Source organism: Canis aureus, chromosome 5 (genome assembly GCF_053574225.1).
Source record: "Canis aureus isolate CA01 chromosome 5, VMU_Caureus_v.1.0, whole genome shotgun sequence".
In the NCBI taxonomy this organism is placed as follows: Eukaryota; Metazoa; Chordata; class Mammalia; order Carnivora; family Canidae; genus Canis; species Canis aureus.
This window is the reverse complement of record NC_135615.1, coordinates 44,185,540-44,212,866: the sequence shown is the minus strand read 5'-3', so window position 1 is coordinate 44,212,866 and position 27,327 is coordinate 44,185,540. Positions and strand designations below refer to the sequence as shown.

General features: G+C 38.3%; 1 protein-coding gene across 4 annotated transcripts in view; it reads left to right on the top strand.

Annotated features, from left to right (window-relative positions):
- The window catches only part of ANKRD55 (ankyrin repeat domain 55), a 114,490-nt gene that overhangs the window by 26,977 nt on the left and 60,186 nt on the right, over positions 1 to 27,327 (top strand). For 2 of the 4 annotated variants that reach the window (XM_077897852.1, XM_077897854.1), the window contains exons 2-3: positions 4,146 to 4,236; positions 25,137 to 25,259. In XM_077897852.1, coding sequence (XP_077753978.1) covers positions 4,179 to 4,236; positions 25,137 to 25,259 — 181 coding nt within the window. In that variant the 5' untranslated portion in view covers positions 4,146 to 4,178. Of the gene's footprint in view, positions 1 to 3,752; positions 3,988 to 4,145; positions 4,237 to 25,136; positions 25,260 to 27,327 lie in introns of those variants that run through there. The other 2 variants (XR_013379768.1, XM_077897851.1) reach the window with 2 other exon arrangements.

Sequence of the window (27,327 nt, the reverse complement as noted above, 5' to 3'; positions counted from 1 at the left end):
CCGCTTCCCGTGTATTTATTTGCCATCCGTGTCTCTTCTTTGGTGACATGCCTTTTCAAATTTTTGCCCTTTTTAAAATCGGATTATCTTTTATTACTAAGTTTTGAGACTTCTTTGTGTATTCTTGATACAAGTCCTTTAACAGGTATATTTTATAAATATTTTCTCCCTCTCTGTGGTTTGTCTTTTCATTTTCTTACAGGCATTTCTCAAAGAGCAGAAGTTTTTAATTACGGCAAGATACAATCCAGTGGCCATAGTGATTGAGGAAATAGATTTTTCATTTTAATTGTTATTAAATTTGTGCAGCCACATATGGCTAGGGGCTACCATAATTAATGGACAGTGCAGTGTATTAATACCTAAATGTACTTTCAGTGAACAGTGGGTACACTTTTTATAATTCTTTTTTTATTCTATGTTTGTTTTGATTAATTTTTTAAAGATTTATTTATATATATATTTATTTGACAGAGAATGAGAGAGAGCGTGAGGGAGGGTGCAGAGGGAGGAGCAAACTCCCCACTGATCAGGGAGCCCAATGTGGGGCTCCATCCCAGGACCCTGTGATCATGACCTGAGCCAAAGGCAGACCCTTAACCAACTGAGCCACCCAGGCATCCCTGTTTCAATGATCTCTTATTGACATATAACCTTATACCTGCTGAATCTAATAATAAAAATTTGGGCTGGCATTCTGTAAACTTTTCTTTTTATTTTTCTATTATTAACTATCATATTTTACTAATGTATCAACCCATGATGCTTTGGAAATTTAAAAACTTGGCCCTTTGGCACAGGTAGTCTGAGAAACACTGTGGCCCAATCCCCCTAACAGGGGTATTTCTCATCATAAATCCACTGAATAGCATTCTGGAGAAGGAAGTAACTGGTAGGGTGAAGGACTAGAGGACTATTTTAGATAATGTGTTCAGGCAAAGTCTCTCTGAAATGGTGACATTTGAGCTAGAGAAAGCCATTCCAAATGGAGGGGCACAATGGCAGTTTTGCAAGGTTAGGGGAAGACCTGGCATGTTCAGGGACCAGAAAGGAGAACGGTGTGGCTGGATGTGAGAACTGAGAAAAGTGGAGAGAGATGAGCTGCAGGGGAAGCCAGCAGCCAGGTTTTGCAATCATAGAGACCTCTTCTCTCTTCCCCTCCTACAGAATAGATAATAGTTAATGAACCACAGGCACCCCATATGTCTGAATAAGGGCCTTATTTGAAATATACTTGAAGAAAGAACCAACTGTTATCTTACACTTGGCTTTAGTTGGATAGCAAGAATTTTCTCTATATTTGAAGCCCGGGAAGCAGACTTAACTATAATAGGTTTCATAAGAAGCTAGGGGGTGGAGTTTTCTTGCCACAGATTAAGACACTGAGGCTCAGAAAGTTCTATAACTTGCTTAAATTACAGCTCAGGAGAAGCAAGCTCAAAGTCATATCCTTTCACTCTATTTGACTGCCCTTCTTCAAAATGAGCCCCAAATAGCCCTTTTACCCACATGAAATTGTTTATATTTGAATTTGGTTTTTGGTAATGTTATAAATGGGTGCAAGAATGTAACAATTATAGAGATTTTGCATTTATTTTGAGAGTTCCTCCTCCATGTTCATTTCTTGAAGCTGCTGTGACAAATTAGCACAAACTTGCCTGAAAACACAGAAATTATTCTCCCACATTTCTGGAGGCCAGAAGTTCAAAATCAATCATCAGTGAATGTATTGAACTCCCTCTGAAGTCCCAGGGGACAATCTGTTTCTTGCCTCTTGCAATTTCTAGCGGCTCCAAGTATACCTGGTTTGTGGCTGCATCATTCCAATCTCTAGTCATATGACTTCTCTTTGTGTGGCTCTACTAAGGACGCTTATTGTTGGACTTGGGGCCCACTCAGTAGGATGATTTCTACTTGAGAACCTTAACTTAATTACCTATGCAGAAACCCCTTTTCCAAATAAGGTCACTTTCACGGGTTCTGAGGAATAAGATGTGGATGTGTCTTTGGGGGCCCACCATTGAGCCTACTATACCTTCCCTGCATTTAACCTTAGAACTCTAGGCAGTCTGCTGGGGACTTACCAGACTTTGCTTATTTGTGGACTACCAGGGATCTTTAACCAATATCTGAAAACCATTGTTTCAGATATTTTGCCCAGTTTTCTAGTTGTTTACATAGGAGGTAAATTCAGTTCCTATGACTCCAGCATGGCCAGAAGCAGATGCTGCACCCAAGAGTGTTAAGTTCATTGAGTGTAGAGACCTTGCTCATATCTGCATCATCAGAGCCTATAGGAATGACTGGAGTGTGGTAATCCTTCCACAGCGATTGATGAATCAATGAGCAAATGAATGAGAAGGAAGTTAATCTAAATCCTTTTGCCTCATTTGGGCAAGCTTGAGCCATCTTTCTCTAGCTGAGTATTTGCTAGCATGAGTCATTTTATTTGCCAATCCACTGAGCCTTCTTGTTTCAGCTTTTATGGCTAATGCAAAACAAAAACAAACAAAACAAAACAAAACAAAAAAACAGCATCAGGAAATATAAGAGATTTACCTATGGAGCACATTTTGCATAACGATTTATAGGAAGTAGGTTCTGCCCATGTTTTAAATAAAAAGAATGCAGGACATTTTGGGGAGAGGGACTAAAGTGGGGAAGGTAAATGAGTAGCAGTATTGCCACAGGGAATTGAGGCCAGATGATGCATTTAATGGAAAACAAATGGTAAGGCAGTAAGAAAATATGCGAAGCAAAAAATAAGAAAGAAACTTGCTTATCGAAGAACACATGTCCTAAATTATATCAGTCCATTAACAAAACAAATTATGGTCATATATATGAAGGAAAACGGTTTCTGCTTTCATTTCCAGATGCACACACAAGGTTAAAAAGAAAATACTATCATTATTAAGAGCATTTATGTGAGCATCTGCTATATGGCTGTGTGACTTACCCAAAAATCTGATTGAGTATAGAGTTCTCTTAGTTTGCTTTGAATTTATTACATCAGATTTTTAATGACAAAAATAAAATAATAGGCGTTTGTTATAATAAGACTAAAACTACAAAGGTGGATGGAGTTAGAAATCTACTACTTTAACCCCTTGAGGTAATCAATATTAACAGTTTAGTGGGTATCTTTCTACATCTTCCTTGATGTTCCTTAGAACATATATAAACATATTTACATATAGAGTGGGTGGTTTTCGGTTTTATAAAAATGTGAACAAATGAAGTATATAACTGTTTTTTCATTTAACAATAGATGAGAGACATCCCACCAGGTGAATATAGAGATTTACCTCACATTTTTAAAATCTTGAGTATGAATGGACTATCTTTTATTCAGCTGTACCTCAAATGATACACATTCTGCTCTTTTCTGGTTTTATCGTACACCACATATAATACTGCACTGAACGCCCTTGTGATTGCAGACTGTTTGAATTTCATTGTCTTCGGTATCTGAGCCTTGAAATCTAACCTTTCAAATGCTACTTGCTTCCCCTTATCCTCCCTGTCATTTGGAGAATGAAACTGAAGGGGGAGACTGCAGATGAGCTAGGAGAGCCAATAATCACTCCATACAGCACATGGCCAGCAGCTTCCTGCTACACTATTTACATCCTATTCCATTGAGATGGCACTCTCTGCTCACATGACCCAAATGCAGCTCTCACTCCACCAAGAACAGCTGAATCCAACTGCATTGGCAGCTTTGCACATGCTCCGTCTAGCCCTGTGAATCCTCACTCACCCATTGAGATTTCTGTAGGTTTAAAGCAACATTCCAGCTGCTGAAGCTCCGTGACCTCCAGTGTTTTCCTGGCTCAAATCCAAGGCAGGTGGCCCCCTGCAAATGGTGTTTATTTTAGAATTTGAGCTTTTTTGTTTATTTGTTGGGGGTCGGAAGGTATATAATAAATACCCACAAGCATAGCTGATGAATGGAGCCACAAGAAGTAACTCTTTTTCTGGCAGGTATAGGAATAACGTTTACCTATTGCCATCATTTGCCTTGACAACAACCTGCAGCTCTCATGCATGTTTCATTCTCAAACAGAGGTCTTGGCAAGTGATGCTGTATCTGACTGATGTGTTGACTGTAGCATGTGAGATGGTGTTTTTTTCCTCTCTAGAAACCTGGATGCTTTTTGCCATTCTGATGGTAAATGATGAGACAGGCAACCATGGATTTCAGCACTCCATCTGTGTTTGATCAGCAGAAAGGTAAAAATGCTTTAATTCATCCTTTGGTTCTTCGCATCTTCATCTCAGTAGTAGAGATTTTGCAATTCTAAGGGAAAAGAGAGATGTGTGTGTTTGGGTGTGTGTGTAATATGGAAAGAAAATTTCACATAGAAAACAAACCTGTTCTAAACGTTCACTTCTCATTTGATAAGCATTTGGAAGGGAAAAATAAGCTTATGGTTTGCTTGTCTTGTTAAAATATTTTAATCTACAAATTTTAAGAACTGGGTTCCGAGCACACCAGCTATTTCAAATACAATCATCTTTATTCTCATTTGATTTTTTTCAGATCTTCTAAAATAATGTTATAGTAAGTAATATAAAAAGAACAAATTACATGTCTCTTTTCAATCTATTAACCCAATATCTCATTGCTACAGTTTTATAAATACTTCTTGATTCCCTTTTAAGAATAGATGTTACCTAGATTTATGCTCTAGTAGATTATTATCTCATCTGGGGTTGTATGATTTATCACTATGTTATTATTTGTAATGACAGGATAGATTTCCTACTCATAATTTGCAGAGTAGAGGTCATTTTCCACGTGAAAAGATTGCTGTGAAATCTACTCATCCTCATAAAAAGCATGTATTCAGTCAGATAGTTTACATGTAGACATTTTGCCTGTGAAGTGTTTACATATTCATAATACTTTTGTGCAACTGTGCATCTTTTCTGTGGATGTACAGGAAATTTCCACTCTGTAAATGTCATAAATATTTTTTAGAATATTTTTAAAAATACCTGCTATCTAAACCACTTTCTGTCATCTGTGAGTATTCTTCAGGATCTTCAAGTCCTTTGGTCATTTACTTGTTTTGGCTACAGCATGAAAATGGTGATTTGTGAAAGCCTCATTAAGAAAATTCACTGCTTCTCTCTTTTTCCCTTTTCCTGCTCTAGGCCATACTGTGTTTACTATCCTTCAAGCTACATCTGGTTTCATGGGTGAATTATTTTAGTTCAGTGCTTTCTCAAATATTAGATCTACATTTACATCTCTGAGTAACTGTATGTACAGGGACACACACACACACACACACAGGTAGATTGATCTCCACATCTTGACTCACTTTGAAATGTGTGTGTATGTGTGTGTGTGTGTGTGTGTGTATGTGTGTACCTTCAGAATGTGTTGGTTCAAACTGCATTTGAAGATGAACACCGTAGAGAAAGTGATTGTTATGCTATGCCTACTGCCATCCAAAAGTGAAAATATGCCTAAATCCAAGACCTAATACTGTCTAAAAAATGACATTGTTGAGTTATGCAAAATAAGACTGTTAACATATTAATTTGTAATATTTATTTTCTTATAGTACCTTTCATGTGAACAATTCACAGCATTTCCTCCATCCCAGTCCTAACTCTCCCTCATCGAAGTTAACCTTCTCCCTACCATCTCTATCTCTAGTTCTCAATCCTTTCTTTAAGAGATGCTGTGGTATGGTGGAAATAGCATAGGTTGGAATGGCAGATCGACTTCTTAGCGAAGTGACCTTAGAACATTACCTAACCTCTCTGGGCCTTACTTTCCTCAGCAATAAAATGGAGGAAATGATGCTGGCTTAGCAAAGCTGCTTTGAGAATATAAAATAATATACAAAAAGCAGCAGTCACATTGCCTAACGTGCCATAAGTACTTCAAAATTGTGGCTGCTTTTGTTACTATTATTGCTATTATAATTATTACTATGGGGACTATGAGTTCTTCGAATGTGAAAGGCTCTTCACTTCTCTATCTCCAGCTTGAATTTAGCAGTCCTCAGAACAAATAATTTAGTTAATACTAGTTGACTAGAAAACTTTATTTTTTTTTCAGAATTCCAGTGTACCATTCAGAGCATCCCCTAGAATAGTAATTAATTAAATGATACCTGAATAGTTCTATTATCACATTAACCCTTCCATCCTCTTAAAAGCATGAAAGGCCATAATGGTTTAGACCATTATATAGATTTTAAATACCAATATGGTGGTGTTGGGCAAACCATGACAAACTGACTTTCTCTCTAAAAGTTAAATGTGGGCTTTATTTGAAGGCTTTCCATGAATCCTGAATATTTAGAAAATCAAAATTCTAGTAGATGCAGATGTTTAGGAAAGACATGATATCTGGAAGGATCTTAGAAGTCATGTAACCCATTGGTTCTCAAGCTTAGCTGCACATGAGAATCACATGGACGGGTTTTGAAAATGCTTATGCTTAGATCTCCAGTTTAATTGGTATGGGTGTGGCCTAACAGAATCTCCCCAGGAAGATCCCATGTACAACATAAACTGAGTAGCATGCATCCAACCCATCTCCCTAAAGTCTCAGATGGGAAGAGTAAAGCACCGAGAAGTTAAAAGATGGACCCTGTTTGTACTAATACACCCAGCTAACAAGTCATAGAGGGGAGTGAGGCCCAGGTGTTCTCTATCTAGACAACAGAACAATGAGAAACTTCTTTTCATGGGTGGTCTCTGGCCTCCATAGCTACAATGGAGTGGTGGTAGGACTCAAGCAACTCTGGTTTATGAGTTCCCAGAGAATGGTTAGCATTATGCACTTGAAAAATATGACACAGAATGACCATCAGGGCTCAAATGATGTAGATGTGCTAAGTCTGAATCCCTCCACTGGCATTTTTCTTTATTTCTCTTTGGTATGGGTAATGAGGCATCCTTATGCTAGGGGCATAGGGAAGGATGGCATTTGCTCATATTCTGTCTCAGTTTTCTTGCCATTTGTATGCACCTGGGCAAGCTGATCTCTGTCTGTAAAATGTGCAGGGTTGCTGGGAGCCTTAAAGATCTGGTTATCTGACTGGCCAAAGGCATTAGAGCTGTGTTTCTGGCTTGCTTTGTGAAATTGTGACGCAGGAAGCCTGGGTCTGCAGAGCTCTCCACTCCTGCTTTGTGCTCTTTGCTTTCACCATAGCAACATTGCTTCTGGTCCCACGTGCTCTTCCTGGCTGTCTTCCCTCTCAAAGCCCACATGCAGGAAGGGACCTGTAGTAAACTCACTTACTACAGAACACAAAGGTTCCTACTGCAGTGGAGATGTTATGTAACTGAAGATATTTGCATTTTAAGCTTTGTCTCTAATTGTGGGAAGAAAAGCTTTGCTGTGCCTGAAGGAGGAACCCAAGACCTCAGAGAGAGAATGGGAGCTAGACAAGTGGTCCCAAGGATGTTGCCCACACCTGGCCCTGCCTGGGGTCTAGGAGGCAACATGTTTGATGAGCAGTGTGTTTGTGGGCACCTGAGGGGGCTGGGGCCCACCCCACAGGCTTTTTTACTGGTAGAGTTGCTGAGACAGTAAGTGGAGGGCCGGGCCTTTCAGTGCAGATTAAATCACTGCAGTAGTGTCATAGGGCTGCATAACAAAGTACCATAGGTTGGGTGGCTTAAAACAACAGAAATGCATTGTTTCACAGTTCTGGAGGGCAGAAGTATGAAATCAAAATGTTGACACCTGCTCATTCTGGACTCTCTAGGGGAAAAATCCTTCCTTAGTTTTTCCAGCTTCTGGCTGCTTGTGCCTCCACTCTGGTCTGTGCCCCATCTTCACATGGCCTTGTCCTCTGCCTGTGTCTCTCTTGTGTGCATCTGTCTTAGAATTCTCTCTGCCTCTCTCTCATGGTAACAATGCATATATCACATCTAGGGCCACCTACATAATCTAGGAAGAAACGTCTATTCTCAACATCCTTAACCTGATCACATCTTTTGATGTATAAGGCGACATCTACCTTTTTGGCCATATACAGTAAAATTCACAGGTTCCAGAGATTAGGACATGAATGTATCTTCAGGGCCACCATTCAGCCTGCTACATGGCATGAAAAGGTATCAAATCTCAAGTCCCTTGACAGAAAGTATAATGACTGGGGTTTGGGTAAAATCCATTCTTATTTAAGGTAGAGGGATATTTAGTCTTTGGGAGGGAAAGATGGGAAGGACATCTATTTGATACAGACTCTGCAGGTACTTTACATAGATCACATTTGATAGGAATAAATGTTTTTTGAGCATTTAGCAGAGCCAGGCTCTGTGCCCAGGACTGAATACAGACTAGCTTATTTATTTATTTATTTATTTATTTATTTATTTATTTATTTATTTTATTTTTAAATTTTTTTTTATTTATGATAGTCACACAGAGAGAGAGAGGCAGAGACATAGGCAGAGGGAGAAGCAGGCTCCATGCATCTGGAGCCCGATCAGGATCGCGCCATGGGCCAAAGGCAGGCACCAAACTGCTGCGCCACCCAGGGATCCCCAGACTAGATCATTTAATCCTCACAACTGCCCCACTGTTATTTTCCCTCCATTTACCAATGAGGGAATTTTAAAAGGTTATGACTGACTCAAGGTTACCACAGACAAAATGGCAATGCTGAGATTCAAGTATAAATCTGCTCGACTTCAAAAGCCATGTTCGATCTAGACAGTACTATTCCTTCATCAATCATATATTTTAATGAAGAAGTAGAGATTAATGAAAATTCAAATTAATGAAGTGGTATTTTCACAATCCAGCTGTTCTTCTATTGTGTTGTGAATTTTTAAATGTCATACACACAGATGTGATGGTTTTAATTTCTAACTTTTCATCTAAAATGGGAACATAAAACAAAAAGAATTAAGCGTGTGCATATTTGCACTTTGCTGAAAAAGCAAAAGTGAAAATTCTGTGTGACAACCAGATGCCTCCAAAGGAAGAATAAGCAAATTTTCGAAGAGGTTTGGGAAGAGAACAGAGAAAAGTCAGGCAAAGGAGAGACAAATTGGAGAGGGAATAATTTGGGCTCATTTGATGATTTTAGGTTGAAAAACCTTGAAGGGGTACCTAGAATGAAACTCAGGAACACTGAGGAGAATACTGTAATTAGTTCTCAGATTGATGGTCCAGATAAAGGAAGATTAGCTGGTAAATCACCAATCTGCAGGTTTAGAAGCAGAATATCTGTTGCCTCTGAGAAATGCTTGGTCTTTCTCTCTCTTTTTGTAAAGAAAGAGAAGCGAAAAAATAAAAATAAAAATAAAAAATAAAAAAATAAAAAAAAAAGAAAGAGAAGAGGAGGGAAAATGAGAGATGAGAGAATTTTTTTTTCCAGTGCCCTCTCAAGACCAAGTTTAGTCAAACAAGTTTTCTGGAAGCCTACCCCTCAACCTTACTTGCTTCCTTGTTGTCTCTTTGGCACAGGAAAGTCCTTCCCATCAACCAAACTCCTGGGAAAGGTTGTGACAAAGCAGTCCACTCCTGGCTCCTCTTGTGAGTCTAGCTGAAGGGAAGCCCTCGACTAACTTACCCAAACAATTACCATTCACAGTTTTAGGCATGAAAATGCAAGTGATTCAGTGGGTTGGGGATTAGGAGAGTGGTGTCATTATCACTATTCTCCACCATAGAACAGCCCTACTGCCCTTGGGAATGGGGCCTCTTGCCCTAGTATATATTCCAAGGAGAATCCAGGAGTGGTAGCCAGAGGGAATGGAGGTACACAGGGTCCCATAGGTCTCCTGAGTCAACCCTGATGTTATGTCTGGCAACTTAGCCAGATCAATTTCAGGAAGCCAACCCTCTGTTCAACCCCTTATTCAGAAATCGTCTGGGTCACCACACTGAGCTTTTCTTGCCACCTCTATTGATTAACTCCACATTTCCTTAACAATTATTAAGCAACTGTGTTGAGTAATTGATATTCATGTATCTTCTCTTTGATCCAACCATTTGGATGCAAGGATATTTTAATGGAATCTGAAAGAAAAATTACTACCTGTGTAGCTATGTTTATTACCAGACACATACGAAACAAACATTTCACCTGTCGCCAAGACAGAGAAGACAAGATGAGAAGATGAGGGTCTAGCTGCACATACATGCAAGGTTGGTGTAAAAGATGTATATAGTTATATACCATCTTGCAGAAAGACCACATCCAACCAGGAGTCATATTTAGTACTTGTAACTATCAGGAAGCCCATCAAGCAGTCAGTGCAAAGTGTTAGCTGATTCTGAGAATCCACTCACATCAAGAATGACCTACATCTTAGCTTTTCTGATTTATCTCTTAAAATCATAGTGGTTTTACCTCAGACTTATTAGCTTTCAACTAATAAATAGATTGTATGTTTAGTAAGGGCCCTTAGTTTTCTCTTTTTAAAACTTAAAAATGTCACTTGCTCATCAGTGATCTTGTTTTATCGGATCTGTTGGGGAGGAAAAAAATGGGAAGGCTGTCCTTTTACATAGAAATATTTCTATTTCTAAATGTTCCTCAGAATTTAAAAATACACGTGTACAATATTTAATAGCATTCTAATCCTTTGTAAACTTTTTGTTTGAAAATAATTTCAAATTTAATGAAATGTTGTAAAAATGGTATAAAGAACACTTGACTGTCTTTTTACTCAGATTCACCTAATGTTAACGTTTTGCCCCATTTACTTTATTGTTGGCTTTCTTCTCTGTTTCTCTCTGTCCTGTGTCTCCTTATCTCTGCCTCTCTCTGTATATGTATATATGTGTGTGTGTGTGTATTTTTATCTAATCTGTCTGCATTCCGATTTTGTCTAGTGAGCCAGTAGCATCTTTCATAGCATTTCCTCCAGTACTTGATCCAGTCTAAGTTAGGTATTACATTTAGTTGTCATGTGTCTTTAGTCTCCTTTCTTCTGGAACATTTCTGCACACTTTCTTTGTCTTTTATGACGTTGACATTTTGAAATTACAGTCTCTCTCTATCTCTCTCTCTTTTAATACTGAGTTCCTCTTTCTGAGTTTGTCTGATGCTCCCTCATGATTAGATTTAGACAATACATTCCCAGCCAAGGTACCATAGGGTGATGTCTCCATCTCAGGTTATCATAATATCATTTAAATCTTTTTAAATGGTAATTTGAAGTGACAGGTGTTATACTATTACATATCAACCAGTTCTTACAATGTTTTTTAAAATATATTGAGATTTTTTCCTATTGTAAAATTAATATCACCTTCTTCAAAGTAGTCAAGCAATACAAAAAGGATTTCAGCATAAAACTGTTGTATTCTAGCAAAATGAGTGTTGTATAGCTAGCAAATGGCCTGTTCTTCAGTCTGTGAGCCTAGCCTGTCCTCAGCTTGTCAGCCACCAAGATGGACTTATAATAAAATCACTCTCCATGTGGAGTCTGAGCAGTAGCTTCCAAAAGGAAATAAAGGAGATCAAGCCAAGAGTATTAACCAGTATCATTAATCAGAAGAGCAATAACTGGTTTATTAAGCAGTTCCCATGTGATGGCGCTGTGTGAAACTTTTTACTCCTGTTATGTCACTTAAACCTCAACAGAACCTATGAGATACGTTGCATCTTTAGTTGTCTGAGGTTACACGACTTGTCCAGGGCCACATAGGACAAAAGCAGCTGCCATTTTAACTCTAGCTTCTAAAACCCAAGCCCTTCTCATACTCTCCTTCCCCACAGTTATACTTTGTGGGTTCTGATAGCCTACCCCATCTACCACTCATGAATCCTAGCACAAGAAGGAAAAGAGAGGCAGTGACACCTCAAGTGGGACTGGCAGGAACTGATAACCCTGAAGTGGCTACCCCACACTGAACTTTCAGTTGCAATGAGCTCTGCCCAGTGAGTCTACTCATGGTGACAGCCTGACCTCTTCCTGGGTAGTGATGGATCCAGTCTCGAATGCAGGACTGCCTTTGGAGCAGAGAAGGGCACTAGGATCCTAGGAGAGGAGTCAGTGGCTAACAGGTTGGGGTTACATTGAAATGTGACCTGCGGAGCTGATATGATAGAAGCTGGGTATCATTCGCAAGGTCCAGGCTTGGGTTTCATCACAGAAGCTTCAGAAGCCAGGTTCTTTATTATACTCCTACTGAACACATTTGTTCTGTGCAGCAACCTGTGAATGTTTTCTCCAAAAGACCATTTAGGGAGCTCAGGCCAATAAACAAGGCCACTCATAAGCAGCATTTGATAAAAACAAAAAAAGAATTATTTTGACATCGATACCCTATGGTTTGATTGTGAGTAACCTTGAGACCATTTCTCTGTTCTGTAACTCACCATAGTAAATCAGAGCACAGTCTGCTGTTTTTTTTTTTTTTTAGAAAAAAAAAAAAAAACAAAAACAAACAAATCTTATTTTTAAGAACTGTGAGAGGGACACCTGAAATTCATCTGAATTGACACTTTTGTCCTTCTGATTACTTAGTGCTATTTAAAAATAGTGTTCTAGAGTTTTGGCCACAACTTGGCCAACACATGACCACTGATCTAAGGAAGAGTTAAGATAGGTTCACAAGCTTCTGATTTCAGGTAGTCAGAGCAGAAAACAATTTCAGGATAGATCCTGCAAGTGTTTTGACTTAGAATAGCAGTATTTTGGAATTAGAAGGCACCTCACTGAGTGTGTAATCCAATTCCCTCACTTTTTACATGTGAAGACTGAAACACAGAGGTATTGAAGGGGATAGAGTGTAATGCTGTAATGGCCAGTGGAGCCAAACTGAAGAGTTCAATGCCAGTTCCACCTCTTACTGTGTGACCCAGCTGTTTAACATCTCTACACCTTACTTTCCTACCTTGTAAACTAAGATGAAGCTACTCTAAAGGATTGCTTATATAGATGGAATTAATGATTACATACAAAGCCCCTGCAACCATGCCTGGCTCATAGTAATTCAGTGAGTGCTAATTGTGGTTATAGGATTGTTATAAAGATAGTTATAACAAGGATTATTGTAAAGATTTAATGAAGTAATACATACAAAGCAGTTGGAACTATGCATGGCCCAGAGTAATCACTCAGTGAATACCGATGATTCTTAACATGATTCACATAATGTCACGTGGACAACTGGTCTTCCCAGGTCAAGAAAACATCTACCCTTTAAGTTGGATCCTCCTTGGTAATGAATACATGGCATATCACCACTGTTTTTTTGTGGAAATTGGAAGGGGCAGGAAAACCACGTCAGAAGGAAATGAATTCTCCAGGAAAGCTCACACAACCTGGAGTACTTCTACTTTGCCTGTCCTCTGTTTCTGGTGTTCTGTCCTTTAAGACTTGCCTTCCAGATAAAACTCTTCCCTTTGCTCAAAAGCCCAGTCTACCTTTTAGCTTTCAGTGTCCATGCTGGTGCCAGGCAGGCTTCTAGGCTCTCTATAAGGTTCTGGGAATCTAGACAGAATCTCATTTTTAAAAATTTAATAGTTTTATCATATTTTACTATTTGATAGAGGAAAATTGCCTCAGTACTTTTTTTTCAATTTTATTGGATCTCCTTAGTCATTTTTTTGTTTCCTTTTTTTAAATTTTTGCTTTTGAAAGACAATACATTAATATGTGTTCAAGATGTAAAACAATATCCAATAAATAATCTCCCACCCTGCCATACTCTCTAGCCATCCAATTCCCCTCCCTGGAAGCAAAACAATGTAAGCAGTTTCTTATGTACTCTTCCAGAGAGATTCTATGTATAGATAAGCAAATAGTTTAATATTTTTTTCTTCTTTAAAGTATAAAGTTACCCATTTGTTTTTACAAATAAAAAGTTGAATCATTTGTAAAAATCCCACCTCCCAGAAAACTATTGAAATGTTTATTAAAATCACATTAAACAAACAAAAGAATCTGTGTAATAATTAAAATGTATTATTCTATTTAGTTGTTCTTTCTGGGACTATGACATATATCTCCATCAATTCAACTTTTCTGTTATATTGCTCAACAAAAATCTGGGGGCAGCCCGGGTAGCTCAACAGTTTAGTGCTGTCTTCAGCCCAGGGCATGATCCTGGAGACCCAGGATCGAGTCCCACGTCAGGCGCCCTGCATGGAGCCTGCTTCTCCTTCTGCCTGTCTCTCTCTCTCTCTCTCTCTCTCTGTCTCTAATAAATAAATAAATAAAATCTTTTTTAAAAATCCGTAGTTTTCCTCAGATTTTAAATATTTATTCCTGAGCATTTTATATTTTCATTGTAATGAGTTATTTTCTGTTTATATTATTTATTACAGAGAACTATCTAGTTTTATTTTTCTTTTAAAATCTAACTTAATCAAATCTTACTACTTCTAATGAGTTTGTCATTAATTCTTTTATGCCATCATTGTGCACAGGATGAAACCAGATGGAGTGTTTTCAAATTCTGTTCTGCTACTTAATAGCTGTGCAACTATGGGGAAATCATTAAACTTCTCTATGTTTCAATTTCCTCTTCTATAAATTGGAATAAAGATATGACTTCATAAAATTGTTGAGGCAAATAAATAGCCTAATTCAAATGATACTGTTAGGACAGTACATGGAACATGAATCATCTGTAAAAGTTAGCTATTATTAAAATTATGATAATTTTGCTCTCCCTTTGTGATTATTATCTCTATCTCTCTCTCTGTCTTTTGCTTCATACTTATTGCATTAGGTAAAGTTTGTCCTCTTTCATCCTCTACTGTTTTACTGTTAAATATGATATTTGGAATTGATTAGAAATAAAGTGCTTAACCATACTTGGAATGTAAACCTTTAGCTGTTAAGCATTTTTTTTAGATTCTTTACTCACATTATCATGTATTTCTCCTTTGTTCTAGTGGTGTGATATATTTTATTAATAGATGTCAAGAAATCAAAACATCTTTATAAATGATAAACTATTTGATCATGATGCATTATTCTTTCAATATCCAACTGAAGTTGATCTGGTAAAATTTAATTTAAAACTTAGAACTCTGTATTCACAAATTGAATTCTTCTGTAGGTGCCTCTGTGTGTGTATGTATGTGTGTGTGTGTGTGTGTGTTATTGGTTTTGCTGGCATTAGAAAATAAATTAGAGGGGGTACCTGACTGGCTCAATTGGTAGAACATCCAATTCTTGATCTTGGGGCGTGAGTTCAAGTCCCATGTTGGGTGTAGAGGTTATTTAAAAATAAAATATTTTTTAAAAAAAGAAATTAGCAAAATTTCATGCTTTTTCTGTGTTTCAGTTTAAGAATTATTTTTCCTTGATCATTTGATATTTATCTTAACATGATAAAAGAATTCAGTCAACATCACTTTAGAATCTTTATGCTATTACCACAAACTTTAGTTCTCTCCCTGGTGTACAACCAACTAGATACATTTCCAATTTTCAGTTAATGTGTGAATTTTATTTTTGCTACAAATGAATTTAAACTCCAGGACAGTGGTGTCTGTTAGAACGCTGAGCCATGCAGCTTGTACAGCAGAGTGGAGAGCCAGGCATAGGCTCTGTTAGAGAGAATGGAACATAGAATGACCATCTAGTGCCAAAGAAAGGTCACAAGTTCGTTTGCTGGAATACGTGAGAGCTTTGCCTTCTGAGTCAAAGGGCAGTTATATACAATAGTGCACATGGATCAGACAGTGGAATCTGAGGCCTGACAGCCTGCAGCCTTTTCTGAGTTTCACCAGTTACTACTTGCATGACTTTGGGTAAATCACTTTCCTGCCCTATGTCTCAGTTTCCCCATCTGTAAAATGGGGATAATTTGTAGTACCTACTTCATAAGGTGAAAGTTAAATTAATTGATTTCTAGAAAGGGTTTAGTACATTGCCTGATACATAATAAAAATGATGTAACTAGTTATTAGTTAATAGGTTAATAATTATTAACCATCATTATGATTGTTCTTCAGACAGTGACAGAGACATGAAGAGTACATTGACAGTGGATACTATCATAGGGACTGGGAGACATTGTTGTCCTGTAGAAGTGATTGTAGCATAGGTTTTGCTAACTCTAGGGTTGCTCTAAGTTTTTTAATTCCTTCAAAAATTCTAGAATTCAAAACTCTGCTGGAAACACAAAAAAGCTCAGAACTTTGACTGTGGACTAACCACAAGACTCTGTGGAATGTGCCTGAGGTGCACTTTGGCTATATCCCCAAGTTCATGTGTACACCACTTGCAGAGAGGACAGTTCTGGATTCCTGCTTTCCAAGCCACCATTTCAGTGAATAGGAGGTAGGAAGAGCCTCCTGTAGGGAGTTAGTAATGATTTAGTGTATGATAAGGTTGCCATTACAAATTTGCAAGGAAAGAGAAAATTATTCAATAATTGGCTATTGGGGGGAAAACCTGTAGCATATAAAAATAAAGTTTAGAAATTCCTTATTAGGGCAGCCCCGGTGGCTCAGCGGTTTAGCACTGCCTGCAGCCTGGGGTGTGACCTGAAGACCCAGAATCGAGTCCCACATCAGGCTCCCTGCATGGAGCCTGCTTCTCCCTCTGTCTGTGTCTCTGCCTCTCTCTCTCTCTCTGTGTCTCTCATGAATAAATAAATAAAATAAAATTAAAAAAAAATGAAAACCCATGCTTTAAAAAAAAAAAAGAAATTTCTTATTAGTTATACTTAAGTGTTAAATATAATTTAAATATAAGCCAAAGGTCCCACAAATTCTGACCTCTCTAATCATAAAAGTAATGAAATAAATTTTGTAAAAGCAATATCCATAAATTTTGAAGATGTGGTTTTCAAAAACCAAAAAAATACCTGAAAACTTAAGTGGCAAACAGGGAAAATAACTGAAATACAGATAACAGGTGGAAAATTGGTGTACCTACTGTATATAAAGGTATTTCAAATCAATCAGAAAAAAATAAATGCCTTGAAATAAGAAGATATAAGGAGACCAATAAGTAATTCATAAAATGGCCATAAACAGATGAAAAAAACTTTTAGGAAGAATAAAAGAAATAGCCATTGAAAAGCATATACTATTTTCTTGCTTTCACAACAACATTAATTTAAAAAAATGATGTATGGTATCATTAAGAAAGTTGAAGTATATGCTCACAAGGCCTGCTTGGGGAGATTATAATGGTTTAAACTTTCTGGAGGCCAACTTGACAAAGAGTCAAATGCATTGATTCCCATATTCACTTCTAGGAATACATCCACAGGAAACAGCCAAAAATGTGGAAAAATATATGCAATATTATAGCATTATTTAGAATAGCCACAAAACTTGTGATTCTCCAAAAAAAAAAAAAAAAGAGAGAGAGAAAACATGTAAATGTCTGGTAATAAGAAAATGATGAAATCAGTTGTGCTAATAAGTTCAGTCAATGGGATTTTATGCCACTTTTTATAAATAACATTTTAAAAATCTTACCTTACGGCTTGGGAAGACATTTATGATCATATATTAAATGAAAAAGGGCAAAAATAAAAATTATGTGTACAACATGATCTTATTTTTGTAAAGAATAAATAGATATGTATAATTCCAGCACTATACTCAGAACTGTTAATCATTTATTGTTACAATATTAAAACGTTTCTATATCTTCAGATCAGTAGAGACCACCCATCCTCCTGTATCAGTCATTCCCCAGGAACACATGCATATTATGAACAATTTAGTAGCTGAAAAGTTACAGATACCACTCCAGTTGTGGGGCATGCCTCCACTGATGGAAGCTCTGATAAACCAGTTGTTAGATCTTCTTAATATCACCCTTGACCTGGTCCTTTATCATGGAAGGGGACTTTGGGGTGGGGTGAGATACAGAGATTCACTTAGTAAAAAGCAACAAAATGCCCTTACTATTAACCAAACTCATGCTGGATCTTCGAAAAGTTTAGTCATTTTTTTCAGGTTCTATCATTGTATTCTAATCCATGGAAAGATCACAGTGTGAGAGATTTAAGATTTGCATCAGTAGCTTGGTCAGCTAGTCTTACTGCACCAGCAGCCCCAGGCACAAAGCCACTGGCCTTATCCCTGAGGCTCAGGACCTCAGGGTGCTGTTGCACCTTCCAGAACTTTTTCCCTCCTGATTTTTGCCTCCTCACAGCTTTTTGGATCTTTTATCCCCTCTGCTTGCTCCTCAGAAACTTGCCTTCTCATTTATACAGCCTGTGAGTTACCACTCATTTTCAGTCACCTCCATTTTGAGTACAGAATGGAGGGCAGGAGACAGTTCAGATTTTGAAGAATAAGGTGGAAAGGGCAGAGGTTCACAACTGCTCATTCTGAAGCAACCAGATCCTTCAGGCTTCCAGGTTTCAACTGCTAGCATTTTTTCCATGCTTCCTTATTACTTTACATAGGCAGGTAGAGGAACAGATGTTCCAGGAAGGAAGAGCAGGTGGGGAGGAAGCCCATGGTGCCACATAAGTTAAGTACATACAACACACCAACATCTTAACAGTGATTATCTTTGAGGATATATTTTCCTCTTTTTATCTCTATTTTTGTAATTTTTATAGAGCAAGAAAGTATTATAAATAAAATAACATATAAAATGACAAATCCAATGACTTAAAATATCTGGGGATAGTATTTGGGCATCCGTGTGTGTGTGTGTGTGTGTGTGTGTGTGTGTGTGTGTGTGTTTTAAGCTACCAAGGTGATTCTAATGTATAGCCAGTGTTGAGATCCAGGGATATAGTCAACCTCTCATTTTACAAAATACACAGCTGAACCCATAGTGGTTCACCATAACATACTTGGCTAATATGCTCATTGTTCAAAAAGAGGATTCTTTATGAGATTTAGATTTAACTGAGAAGTCAGATCTCTTAATTACTGAGAAGTCATTTCTGCTGTCAGTCTTTTAGACCTCATAGTATTACATGCTGCAAAGTTCTAATAATATAGTTTAAACACTCTTACTTTAACCATATATCCATAATATATGACAGTTGATGGAAGCTGTTCATTTACCTCAACTCTACTTAAAATCTTAGTGATATGTCTTATAAAATTGTTTAAAGGAGTGGAAGACTCCTTCTTCTACCATTTTTCCTAACTCTGTTCCCAGGGATTATGAAAAATGAGACTTCAGTTTGTATATCTACTCTCTTCAATTTGCCAATTGGAAAAGAATATGCTGATTAAATCAGTAAGCATGTATTTATCAAGTATCTACAATATATCCAATGCTACTCTAGCTTCTACTATATAATGTGAGAGATTCTTTTTCCTATAATGAAGACAAAGCTATACAGCCAAAATTCTAATGCAATCACATGAAGAGTGATTATTCACTAGGTTTGGTCTTATTCTCTGCCTTTTATAAAGTAGTAATGAAACTATGGCAGGAACTCTGCCACTCTTCCATTTCCATTCCTTCAAATATCTTTAGAAACAAATGAGGCAGCTATTGAGGAACTTATTGTCCATCTGTGACTGTGGACTGAAAGCAAGTATGGACATTTTCAGGGACAGTGCAATTTTTAAAAAAGATTTTATTTATTTATTCATGAGAGACACACAGAGAGAGAGAGAGAGAGAGAGGCAGAGACACAGGCAGAGGGAGAAGCAGGCTTCACACAGGGTGCCTGATGTGGGACTCGATCCTGGGGCTCCAGGATCATGCCCTGGGCTGAAGGCAGGTGCTAAACCGCTGAGCCACCCAGCCATCCCGGGACAATGCAATTTTAAAGAAAATTTAAAGAAGTAAGGAATCATATCCAATCTGGGAATTATTGATAAAGGGGGAGAAAACAGAATCAAGACAACAAGAACATCCGTGGTAGGCCAGCTGACAGAATGTGTCTGCAGCAGGGCTTCAGGAGAAATACATAGCAAAGGGAATGATTGACTTGTTTGGTCTTTGGCAATGGACCAGCCACTCAAACTATATTTGTTTTCTTAAACTTTTCTCAGTGGATCAAGGCACTAGGAGCATTTTTATAAGTGGCCACAGTAGAGGGCCATTCAAAGCATGCCTTTTAGAGGACCCAAGGAAAATCCCCTTCTCCAGATCCCTTCTAGCCCAATAGTCATTATTCATCAACAAAAGGTTATTTGGTTCTCCACAGACGTGAGAAAGACACGTAGAATATCAGTCATGAAAGGAATCTTAGAGGTCAACTTTCTACTCAACACAGTTGTTTAATCAACAGCATCCCAAGCTATGTTTGGTCAGAACCCATTCAGATCAATAGAGGATCCAGGATCCAGGATCAAACATCAGCAGTGATAAGAAGCACACTTAGCTCACAAGATAATCTCTTCAAGTTCTAAATAACTCTAGTCATTTAAAGTCTTAATTAATTCAATTTCTACCCATCAGGACTAGTTTTCCCTGTGCATCTACAGAAAACAAGTCCAAACTGTCTTCCAGTTTTTCCAGTATTTGAAAACAGTTTTCATGTCTTCTCCTAGCTAACAAATCCTATCTCCTCACCTGTTCCTCAGCTTCTAGAGTCCCCAGTTAAAATAGCAAATACTTGATGTGGAAATCTGTCAGTTCTGGGAAGTGTAAGATGAAGGTGGAGTGATATATTTGATCCAGAAGAAAGTTAGGAAGATTGGAAGAAGTGTGGTTGAAATAACAACACTTGGCTTCCTTTGCAATTTCCAAAGACCAACTAGGCTAGTACAGCCCTTCATAAAATTCATTTAAAATTTATACCTGCCTAATTGCCAAAGAACTTATTGACACAGTATTTTAACATCAAGAGATTTCCACAAGATTCCAGTGGATGAGAAAGCCCATTGAACATGCATGCTAAATCAATCAATCCATTCATTGTACATATACTCAAAGCCCTATGCATTAAATATTGAGATCTCGGGGATCCCTGGGTGGCTCAGTGGTTTAGCACCTGCCTTCAGCCCAGGGTGTGATCCTGGTCCCAGGATCGAGTCCTACATCAGGCTCCCTGCATGGAGCCTGCTTCTCCCTCTGCCTGTGCCTCTGCCTCTCTCTCTCTCTGTGTCTCACATGAAGAAATAAATAAAATCTAAAAAAAAGAATTAGTATTATTAAAATGAAGTTCATTTTATGAAAATACATTCTAGAGTGGCATCATTACTGAAGTTCAACATAGACATGCTTCTTAAAATGGCAAATTCCATTTCCCAGCACCCTCACCCCCCACCCCACTACCACCTGATGTCCAGTAGAGATGCCAACTGTGGAATGGCATTCACAAATCAGAAGAAGCCCCCTGAGGAACACAGTGATGCTGAGATTCAAAGAAATACAACATGTGCTACATCACAAATCCAGTTATTAAGAAAGGTCTGATTGTGGCCAGATATTTACCCAGAGATAATATTGTTGCAAGACTTCTTCCCCAGAGAATGAAATCCCCTTTTCCACTCCCAGGGCATGAAAGTTCCTTTGAGTACTTGTTCTCTCAGCTGGTATATGCAGAAAGCTTGGAGCTATTTTTCTCTTTAAAATGTTAGAAAGAAACTCTTTTTCCTCCTCACATATGACTAGCACTTTATAAAATACTCTTAAAGCCTCAGCCAATATACCCTGAGGGACTGGAGGAGAAAACAGGAGAAATAGCAAAATGTTTCAGCTCACAAGATCTCCGTAGCCTGCTCAGCAATGCAAAGGGGGTCTCATTAAGGACAAAGACAGAGAGCCCTATCTATGTCAAAGAAGTAATATTCATAATAATTGGCTTGGTTTGAATACTTACTCTGTACAGGCATTACTCTAAGCACTTTTCATGGATTAACTCATTTAGCTTTCAAAACAGCCCTAGGTAGTTACTGTTCTTATCCTATTTGACAAGTGATGAAAAGGAATAGAGAAGTTAAATAACTCACCCAGGATCACACAGCTACAAGGTAAGTGGCAGTGCCAGGATTCAAACGCTGGATGTTGCGTCTATGCTCTTAGCATTTTTCTACATTGCCTCCAAGTATGTATGCAATGTGTCACATGATGGATCATATGAAACGACTTTTGTTTCAATGCCAGCCAACTGTATCAATGACCTTAAACTTGTTTCTGCACTGCCAGAGACTTCCAGACTGGCTTTTAATCCTAACCAGCAGAACTGGTACCATCCTGGTCTGGGGACCAAGTCAAGGCCCACAGGGACTCTTCATCACCAGCGGGTGGCAATATTGTCACATGGTGCCATCAAGGTACAGTGTAGGCTTGGTATCCTCCCTAAAAGTAGAAGGCCTCGCTACCTTATGGAGAGGTCATTCCAAGCAACCCCTGAAATGGAATTTCTCTACTGTCTCTGAGACACCTAGGATAATCCTGGGGGAGGACAGAGAGATCAGAATTAAGAGAATACCCAGGGAACTATTCATTTAAGTGATTCTTCCTCTGCCCTGCCATATCCCTGGTATATTTCTTTTTTTTTTTAATTTTTTTATTTATTTATGATAGTCACAGAGAGAGAGAGAGAGGCAGAGACATAGGCAGAGGGAGAAGCAGGCTCCATGCACCGGGAGCCCGATGTGGGATTCGATCCCGGGTCGCCAGGATCGCGCCTTGGGCCAAAGGCAGGCGCCAAACCGCTGCGCCACCCAAGGACCCCTCCCTGGTATATTTCAATTGTCAATACACATTTTGTCTTCCCACTAGGGTATGTCTTTCTTAAAGACAGAGACTCTGCAACTTTTGCCCTCACAATTTCACTAGCATACAGTAGATGCTGAGTAAATGGATGAATCGTTAAACTTCAGCTCTTCACAGGCAATCGGTTCCACTGCAAGAAACAGTCTAAGAAAGATCCACAAAGTCCTCTGTTTCTTATATCTTAATGGCCCCATTGTTTAGTATAATAGCTAAGGACTAGTAGGAACTCTGAAGTAGATTTTGTTCTGCCTCACTCATCTTCTGGTCCCGCTATGCTCTGCCCTGTGCTGTGTGAATTCCTTCTATAATACATTACATTCCATAAATTTAAATCAACTGATTTTCAACAAGAGTGCTATGACCATTCAACGGGGAAGAATACTGATGGAACAATTAGATAGCCATGTGCAAAAGAATAAAAATCAGACCCTTACCTTAACACCATATATAAAAATTAACTCAAGATGGATCAAAGATCTAAGCCAAAGACCTAAAACTATAAAACTCCTAGAAGAAACCTAGGAGAGAAGCTTTGTGACATTAAATTTGACAATGATTTCTTGGACTTGATGACAAAAGGACAGACAACAAAAGGAAAAATTGGCAAATTGAGCTACATCAGAGTTAAAATCTTTTGTGTATCAGCAGAATGAAAAGGCAGCCCACAGAATGGGAGAAAATATAGGTAAATCATATGTCTATCTAATAGAGGGCTAATATCCAGAGTATATAAAGAATTTCTATAACTTAACACCAAAAATCAAACCACCTGTTTAAAAATGGTTAAAGGACTTAAGGAGATATTTCTCTTAAGATGATATATAACTAGCCAGTAAGTACATGAAAAGATACTCAACATGCCTAATCATTGAGCCATGGGAATCAAAACCATGAGATATCACTTCACATCTATTAAACTACCTATTATTAGAACAAACACATGAAACAATAACAGGAAATAACAAGTATCTGTAAGGACATGGAAATATTGGAACCCTCATGTGCTGTTGGCAGGAATATAAAATGGTGCAACTGCTATGGGAAACATTTTGGTGGCTCTTAAACAATTAAAAATAGAATTATTTATTATTATTGTATGATCCAGGAATTCCACTTTTAAGTTTATAGCAAAAAGAATTAAAAGCAGGGTATCAAAGCAGTTTTTTTTTAATTTATTTATTCATGAGAGACAGAAAGAGAGAGAGAGACAGAGACACAGGCTGAGGGAGAAGCAGGCTCCCTACAAGGAGGCTGATGTGGGACTCAATCCAGGATCCCGGGATCACACCCTGGGCCAAAGGCAGATGCTCAATCACTGAGCCATCGAGGCATTCCTCCAAGCTCAAAGCAGTTTTTGAGTACCATGTTCATGATAACATTATTCAAAATTGACAAAAGGTAGAAACAGCCCAAGTATCTATCACTGGATGAATAGATAAACCACATGTGGTATAAACATACAATAGGATATTATTCAACCTTAAAAAGGAATGAAATTGTGACAAATGCCACAACATGAATGAACCTTAGGACATTATGCTAAGTAAAATAAGACCAAAGCACACTGTTAATTCCACTTACATAACATTCCTTAGAGTAGTCAAATTCATAGAGGCTGAAAGTGGTATAGTGATTTCTAGGGACTGTAGGAGGGAATAATGGACAGTTACTATCTAGTAGGTACAGAGTTTGAGCTCTGGAAGATAAAGAGTTCTGGAAATGATTGATGGTGATGATTGCACAACAAGGTGATTGTATAAAATGCCCCTGAACTATATACTTAAAAAGGGTTGAAATGGTAAAGTTTATGTTGTATACATTTCATTACAAGTTTTTAATTAAAAAAAAAAGGGGGTCTTCAAATATCTGAAGGCTGCTGCTATCATGGTCCCATAGAATAATCTCTGGAGTTAACACATCTATTTCTTCAGTTGTTCCTCAGGTGACACAAATGGGATCTATCCTGGTCTCTCTGAGTGTTCTCCAGCCACTGAGAGCCCATTAAATCTGCAGGCCATAGACCTCAACATGACACTGACCAGTTAAGAACAGAAAAGGCCTATCACCTCTTTCAGTCTGTTTACTAAACAAATAATGCAGCCAAAGTTCCTACTAGTACACAGCAGGAGGGAATAGGGTGGAGAATACATCAGGAGAACAGAAAATAACGCAATATCTCTATCAGAGTTAAGTAAACTGAGTCACTGAGAGGAAAAGTTTAATATATTTCAGACCAAAGAGGGAAACCTAAAACCAACATAAGGGTCCCATTTTCCACTCTGGTCTCACCAATTTTGAGTAGCCTGAAAGCCTACACAGATTCATAAAATCTCAGAGGACATCTAGTCCTTCCAATTTCTTCGTAATAAATGGTGATGTTACAACATGGCCCACAGGGGTCCACCTTTCTTAAGAAGCATTTAGGGTGCTTGTGAGGAGGATGACTCAGCCTCCTGCCCAGATTCATCAGAGAAGTCATGAGTCACTTGTATGGGTGATGTTATGGGTGTTATTCTTTCAGCGAATTTGGTACACACACTAAGAGTATCTCTGTTTGATTCATGAAGGTGACTCATCTGAGGAAGTTGACCTGACTATGGTTTATCAAGCAGCTTCTAATGGAGATGTCAATGCTCTGACTTCAGTAATTCGGGAAGACCCTTCCATCCTGGAATGCTGTGACAGTGAAGGTGAGCTATTTATGCATTTTGAATCCTGCAGGTTCCTGAAGGTTCTGCTCTATTCTTTTAGAGATGGCCTTCAGAGGTGAGCAATGTTTATAAAATTGCATATGACAAATCATTTTGATACTAGAGGGCCAAGGAGTATCCTGCCTGAGGCTGAAGGTCCCTTAGTAGTTTTTTTTTTTTTAAGATTTATTTATTCATGAGAGACAGAGAGAGAGAGAGGGGAGCAGAGACACAGGCAGAGGGAGAAGCAGGCTCCGTGCAGGAAGCCCGATGCAGGACTCGATCCCAGGACTCCAGGATCACACCCTGGGCCAAAGGCAGGCGCTAAACCACTGAGCCACCCAGGGATCCCCTCTTAGTAGTTTTTTAAACCATGGTCTTGGACATAAATCTTCTAATTCTTCTATATCACCTGTATAATGAAGCCAGTTGGTTTGGTTTTCTTTCAACTTCTTTGTATGAATGACTAAAGTAGATAGGCCAAGTAGTTAAAAAAAGAAGTATGGAAAGAGGGCTATTTTTGGTAGCATTGGATGTTGGGAAAGTGTTACTATTAAAGCCAGAAAGCAAAGATTTGCTTCTCAGAAGGTGGAGTAGATGTACTGTTCCTACTGCTAAATATAACTAAAAATCTTGGATGTTGTATATAATATAAACATAAGAACACACTGGAAAGTGGAAAGAAAATGACAGACTAGCTAGGACCATGGGACCTAAGGAATGACATGTTGGTAAGTTTCCTCGGTTTTTTTTATTGCTTCTTATATCTCGTACTTGGAGTTGAAGAATCTAACAGCTCAGAAAGGCCAATAGTCACACACACACACACACAGCCCCCAACAAAAGCCTGCTCTCTAGCCAAAGAACCAGGAATGGGACCACATAGCAAGACTGAAAACTTTTAGACAATAATGAGTCCGCTCCAACCAAACATCACACAAATACAAACAAGCAAATAAAAACTTATGGTCCTAGCCCTACCATTCCAACAAAGACCAAGTAGAGATCTTGGACCTCCACTCCAACTACTGAGCCTCCATCCCCATACCTGTCGGGGTGGTGTCAGAGGAAGCCTTTCTACAAATTAGTATTTTCACCACCACCCAGTAATGAAGAGTCTTCTCCCTTAGATGTCAATGGTAGCCAAATAGGGCACCTGAACTTCTGATCCCACCTAGCAATAATAAGGTGACACATGCACCCCTACTTCCCCTTTGGAGCAGTGTCAGAGAATGTCAGATAAAATAGAAGGTTTAAGTAAGATTAGGCAACTCCACACAATACCCCCAAATGTCCAGGTTTCAATAGCAAATCATTTGTCATATCAAGGAGCACTGGGTGTTATTCTGTATGTTGGCAAATTGAACACCAATAAAAAATAAATTTATTATTTAAAAAAAAAAGAAACAGGAATGAATGAAAAAAGACAATACCTGCCAATACTGAAATAACAGATGTTAGAATTATCTGAAAGATTTTGAAGAGGCCATGAAAAAAGAAATGCTTCGACGAGCAATTACAAATGTGCTTGAACCAAATGAAAAAAAAGGAATCCTCAACAAAGAAATAACAGACATAAAGAAGAACAAATTGGAGTATTTTGAAACTAAGAAATACAATAATTATAATTAAAAATTCAATAGATGGGATCCCTGGGTGGCGCAGAGGTTTGGCGCCTGCCTTTGGCCCAGGGCGCGATTCTGGAGACCCGGAATCGAATCCCACGTCGGGCTCCCAGTGCATGGAGCCTGCTTCTCCCTCTGCCTGTGTCTCTGCCTCTCTCTCTCTCTCTGTGACTATCATAAATAAATAAAAATTAAAAAAAAATTCAATAGATAAGCTCAGCAGCAGAATGAGGAAGCAGAGGAAAGGATCAAGAAACTTGAAAATAGAATGACAGGAATCAGCCAGTCTGAATGAACAATTGAAAGAAAATGGGCTTTAAAAAAAAAAAAAAGAATATCAAGAACCCGTGGGACTGTAACAAAAGTTCTCTCATTGTTTTTTCTGTCCTAGTACTTGTGGAAAGTCATTAACGATTTTTAACCAGTGTACTTGTACCAATAAG